Source organism: Anomaloglossus baeobatrachus, chromosome 9 (assembly GCF_048569485.1).
Source record: "Anomaloglossus baeobatrachus isolate aAnoBae1 chromosome 9, aAnoBae1.hap1, whole genome shotgun sequence".
NCBI classification, from domain to species: Eukaryota; Metazoa; Chordata; class Amphibia; order Anura; family Aromobatidae; genus Anomaloglossus; species Anomaloglossus baeobatrachus.
Genome location: NC_134361.1, coordinates 22,144,554 through 22,150,553, shown reverse-complemented (window position 1 = coordinate 22,150,553; position 6,000 = coordinate 22,144,554). Strand labels below are relative to the sequence as shown.

Below are 6,000 nucleotides of genomic sequence, written 5' to 3'. Positions count from 1 at the left end.
GATGAGCCACCATGTTTCCGATGTGTTCTCAGACCATGGTGCCCTACCATACCATGACGGGTAAGGTTTTGCTACTGCACTTCCAAGATGTTGTAGGGGTCAAAGGGATGAGCCACCATATTTCCGATGTGTTCTCAGACCATGGTGCCCTACCATACCATGACGGGTAAGGTTTTGCCACTCCACTTCCAAGATGTTGTAGGGGTCAAAGAGATGAGCCACCATGTTTCCGATGTGTTCTTAGACCATGGTACCCTACCATACCATGATGGGTACATTTTTGCTTCTGCACTCCACTTCCAAGAATATATCCTCATGGCATTTGTCCAGCCAAGGTCTTTTTTGTACTTGATCACACTTGTAAAACTGATGCTCTTTTTCAACAACTTGGTGGGCGAAGATTTGGGTCAAAGTAAGAGGGGGACGGAAAGTGAATTCCCACACTCTTATGTCCTCTTTAGACTCGAGTTACAGAGTTCAGTTTGTGGACAGACCATAGTTTTTTGGAGGAGCGATAGGGGAGAAGCATAGAGAGGAGGAGAGTGCTCAGTTAGAAGTGTCGGAGTGTACACTGCCTGGTCCTTCTGTTGGGGAAGTGACAGAGGAAGGGGTGACGGCCTCTTGCCACCCTCCATTGGCCTGAAAAAAAAGAAAAAACATAAATTGAAACATATACTTTAAAGAAAGACGTACTGTATTTTTCGTTTTATAAGACGCACCAGATTATAAGATGCACCCCAAATTTAGAGAAAAAAAAAGTAAATAAATAATATGGGCTCCGTCTTATACTCTGGTGGTGTCTTACGGGCAGGGGGGCATTAGCATCCAGAAACTGTCGGCGGTGCGGGCTGCAAAGAGATGGCACCTGGAGTTTGGCGCATGTGCACACTGAGCTATCGGCTCAAAGACGAGCCGAGATCTCATCTGCACATGCGCCACTTCTGGACGCCATTTTCCTTAAGTCTGCTTCTGGGAGATCAATGCACCAGAGGCAGCACATGCGCCACTTCCGGACGCCATTTTCCTTAAGTCCGCTGCTGTGAGATCAATGCATCGGAGGCGGCGCATGCGCAGATGAGATGTTGAGCTGAGAGCTCAATCTGCGCACACACCGACTTCGGGTGCCATTATTTGAAGCCCGCACCGCCTACATTTTCAGGATGGCCCCTGCCTCACCCCCCCCAAAGCAAGCACAGCCCGACATCAGTATCAGCCATAGCATCAACACCACCCACAGAACAGTGCACAGCCCGCAGCAACGACCCTGCCTCTTGTGACCCCTCTCCACTCCCCCGATAAGCTACATTCGGCTTAGAAGACGCACCACCCATTTTTCTCCCAAATTTTTAGGAGGAAAAGTGCATCTTATAATATGGTAGTCTAATATGTTTCGTAGGCCAAAGAGTAAGAGGCCAAATCCACCGATATCAACGGGTTTTATCGACACTGTAATGTCGAACCACACACTATTTTTTATTGGGAGAAATATCAATAGTTCATGTTCGATTTCGGTTTGACAACAGCATTGTCTCCTGGAGATAAGCCACCACCAGACATGTCTGACCACAGCTTTCTCCTGAAGAAAACGAGCACTCAAACATAAGAGCACCCCTGTACTTGAGAGAGTTGTCCAACCACAACAAACAACCAAACCATCGTTGTGTACGGCAAAGTCTTAAATTCCATTTATAATCTTACCCGAATTTCCCGAGGGCTGTACATCTGATTTGCCGATAAACTGTCACTGTAACCAGGGCCCATCGTGTGACGCAAGGACTCCACCTGGGGGGAAAATATACATTTACAGGTTGAGGACAATTTGAAGGTTACTAAACAAAGAAAACAAAAGGCAGAAAAAAAAAATTATAAAAAAGAGAAGTGAAGAAGAGTAAAAAAAAAAAAAAGTGTGATGGGAAAGAAAGTACACCTGGATAACAAACAGGAACAGAGATGTACAAGATGGAAAATATGTATAGAGTAATGAAAACACAAAAAAAAGCAGTTAAGGGGACCTAAAACTGACCTGTGAGGTGGGGTAAGAATCCCCGTTTAAGCCCTGCATCGCCATGAACATGTCATTAGATCCAGACAAGTTGAATGAGCCACCAGAACCTGAGAGAAGAACGAGATAGAGGAGAAAATATAGAAGATTGAAGGAGCACAGTGGTGGATTAAAAAAGACAAAAGATGGTGGAAATAAAGAGGTGGAGATCCAGTGTACAATAAACCATGGTTGAATCAAGAAAGTGTAGTCCAAGATCGAGACGAATCAAGACATCAAAAGTTAAAAACGAAGGTTACAAGGGATGACAAAAGGATAGGAGTAGATGGTAGTACAATGTAACGCCATGTGAAATAATAGGTAAAAATATGGGTTTATATGGATGATGACGTCAAGTAGAAGATCGATGGGATGGAAGGGCGGTAAAGTTTTGGTGTAGAGAATGTGTGTTGTGTTTGCAGTCGAGTTCAGACCATTGGGTGGGAATTTGAGGTTGAGTTATCCAAGTGAAAAAAGTTTTGAAAGAATTTGAAGAACATGTAAGAAAGACAAAAGAAGAAATAGATGAACAAGACAGAATTAAAAAAAAAAAGTTGTGAAGGAACAAAGCACAGTAGTTAGATGGGACTGTAGCCTAAAGTTACGGCTCAGTTAACTATCCACCCGGGTGTGAGATGACTATATTAGAGTGTGATTTTACTGGGAAGCTCTTGGGCGTATATTTATTGAATATTCCATTAATTGCCCATAAGCATTGAGGGTGACCTACCGGCAGATGTTGGTGTTGTTGGAGAATTGGCTCCACTGTGGCCTCCCTGCGTTACGGTAACTGCTGTCTTCACTGCGTAGATGTTGGCCTCTTCTTGAAATTTTCCAATGTTTTTCTTGTACCTAATTCTTTTATTCCCAAACCAATTGGACACCTGTAAAATGGAAAAATGATACCACATGTATCGATTCTGTATTCTAAAACTGTTCAAGATTTGCCAACCTATATTTTTTCGAAAGACAGTATGAAGGCAATAACCATATGTTGTCCAATATTTGACCACAGTACAGTGATCCTTTACCTGTGACACAGTGATGCCGCACTTTTTGGCAAGTTCCTCTTTTGCTTCTTCACTAGGGTAAGGGTTACTGAGGTGTGAGTAGAAGTACTCGTTGAGGACTTCCGTTGCCTGTTTACTAAAGTTCCTCCTCTTTCGTCTAAAAAGGAATAACAAAAAGTTTTGTGATTGTACTACATAATTCTCATGAACGCCCATAAGAATGATCCATTATACTGTCCTTTACAAATGCCCAAATCCAACTCTCCACTCACCTTGCATCCAAGAATCGAGAGCGAAGGATCATGACCGCTTCACACGTGGACTGCTTGAGCTGCATTTGAATTGAACTAAACTTTCGATGGATAATCCCAACCATCCTCTCAATCTCTTTGGGGGAGATGGGTCTGGTTCGACTCTGTTCCCGTAAAAGGTTCATGACGTGTGTGGTGAACTCATTACATGCCTGAAAAACAAGGAGGAAAATATTTTTTCAATAATTTTTCTTAGACACTGCCACATTCCATGTATGACTAATGCTTAGTCTTCATCCACCTCACCTGTTCGTACTTCTCCAACTCCGCGTGGTAAATTTGCCTGATTTGGGAGAGTTTGTTCCTGTAATCCGAGTGTTCTATAGAGTTATCTGGAGAAACGCCACCGGATGCTGCAGCAGCTGCGGCTGCCGCTGCCGATCCTCCACCCTTCTCTGGCCCTGCGACACCTTCCGCTAGCAACATATTGTCTAAGCGCATCAACTGAGGGTCAACGGGTTCTTCTTCCTGATTGTTTCGTATGCTGAGACCTGGGAAAAAAGTGAAAAAACATTGGTTAATTAGGACAATAGGGTGCCATGATCCAAACAGCTGACCTGGCAAGTGTGGTAAAAAAAAACGCGGTAGGACATTAAGAGGTTGCAAGGACACAAAAAGAGGACCTGGGAAGATGGGAATTTTTTTTTATAGGACATTAATGAGCTGTGATGACATAAAAAGTGGACCTGGGAAGAGGGGAAAAATACTATAGCACAACAATAACAATATGATCCAAAAGGTAGACCTGGTAAGAGAGGAAAAAAACATGGTAAGGCATCAATCGGCCTCTAGTAAGTTCACTACGATACAAAATGTAGACCTGGCAAGAGAGGGAAAAAAACATAATAGAACATCAATCGGCCTCTAGTATGTCAACTATGATACAAAAAGAAGACCTAGGAAGAGAGGAAGTCCTGTAGGTCATCAATAGTCCGCTATGATACAAGAAGTGGACCTGGAAAAAGGTGAAAAACACCGGACATCAATAGGCCACTACGATACAAAAAGAAGAGAGGAAACCCCCGTCATGTAGGACATCAATAGGCCTCTACGATACAAGAAGTGGACCTGGAAAAAGGTATAAAACACCATAGCACATCAATGGACCACTACGATACAAAAAGAAGACCTGGAAAGAGAGGAAGCTCTAGTCATGTAGGGCATCAATAGTCCACTAAGATACAAAAAGTGGACCTGGAAAAAGGTGAAATACACTGTAGGATATCAATAGGCCACTACGCTACAAAAAGAAGACCTGGGAGGAGAAGAAACCCCAGTCATTTAGAGCATTAATAGTACATTACCATACAAGAAGTGGACCTGGAAATAAGGTAAAATACACTGTAGGACCTCAATGGTCCACTACAATACAAAAAGAAGATCTGAGAAGAGAGGAAGCCCTAGTCAGGTCGGGCATCAATAGTCCTCTACGATACAAAAAGTGGACCTGGGTAAAAGTGAAAAAACACCGTAGGAAATCAATGGGCCACTATGATACAAAAAGAAGAGCATAAACCCTCGTCATGTAGGACATCAATAGTCCGCTACGATACAAGACGTCGACCTAGGAAAAAGGTAAGACACACCATAGGACATCTATAGGCTACTAAGATACAAATAGAAACCCTGGGAAGAGAGGAAACTCCAGTCTTGTAGGACATCAATAGTGCGCTAAGATACAAGCAGTGGGCTAAGCAGAGGTGGGTGATGAGTATTACCATGGAGCAAGGAGGTGAAACAATGAGGGAGTCTGGTGGCATCATACTTGGAAGAATTCTTGAGGAACATGAGGATAATAAGAATACGACAAATACTATGTACGTTCCCTCACAGATTTCGCACTGTGGGTGTATCCAATATATAATCCGAGGCTTCATAAACCGGACATGTTGGTACATGAGCACACACAACACACATACGTCACCATCCATACAGTGTCAGACGTACATAGTCCTTATGATGGGGGATTATACCCGTCTACAATCCTCCCGTAGACTTCTGACTCGGAAAAGCATAGCCCTTATGCCGCAATGTGCTGAGGCTCGGAGATGTTTTATTTTTTGCCTTTTGGATGGTCTCATACAAATTTAATATTAAATTCTTAATCCGATGATTTAGTTAAGCGTCTTTATTAGGCGGCTGGCACAAAACCCAGGAATCCAGGAAGTGCGGGTGCCAAGAAAGCAATAAAACTAACCGCGGACACAACGCAAACTCTCGGGGCAGGTTACAGTGTAAACAGTCGGGCTACGCGGTCACGAGACGGCGCGCAAACCGAGGCACGGTCCCGTGTGTGGCGCAGGGCTAGGCCTGAATGGGTTGTAAAAAGAAATAATGGAAGCGATTAACGTGCCACATCTTTTATCGGGAGAAGTGCGAGGCTTCACCCTGAACACATTCGCTCAATGGATGCAGCGTTTCCTGTCTTTCCAGCCCTTCCCCCCTCTCAGCCAATCCACAAACTCAGACAAGCAGAGGCTCCCAGCCACCGTCGCTGTGGAGACGACCTAGCGACGACCTTTTCTCCCGCCACAGCAACGGCAGAGGAAACATGGCTGCCATAGCAACCAGGGGAGGTGGAGGGGGGTTGTATGATGGGTAGTACAAAATGGGGAAAAAAGTACCAAAGAAAGGGGCA

The 6,000-nt window shown here is 44.1% G+C and overlaps 1 protein-coding gene across 1 annotated transcript in view; it reads right to left on the bottom strand.

Annotated features, from left to right (window-relative positions):
* Positions 1-454: 454 nt before the first annotated feature.
* PBX2 (PBX homeobox 2) overlaps positions 455-6,000 on the bottom strand; it is a 31,398-nt gene continuing 25,852 nt past the window's right edge. Inside the window, exons 2-8 of the mRNA XM_075323251.1 lie at positions 3,609-3,853; positions 3,324-3,514; positions 3,073-3,208; positions 2,772-2,925; positions 2,024-2,112; positions 1,699-1,782; positions 455-639 (exon numbers count right to left, since the gene is read on the bottom strand). Of these exons, the coding sequence (XP_075179366.1) occupies positions 547-639; positions 1,699-1,782; positions 2,024-2,112; positions 2,772-2,925; positions 3,073-3,208; positions 3,324-3,514; positions 3,609-3,853 (992 nt within the window). The 3' untranslated portion in view covers positions 455-546. The remainder of the gene's footprint in view (positions 640-1,698; positions 1,783-2,023; positions 2,113-2,771; positions 2,926-3,072; positions 3,209-3,323; positions 3,515-3,608; positions 3,854-6,000) is intronic.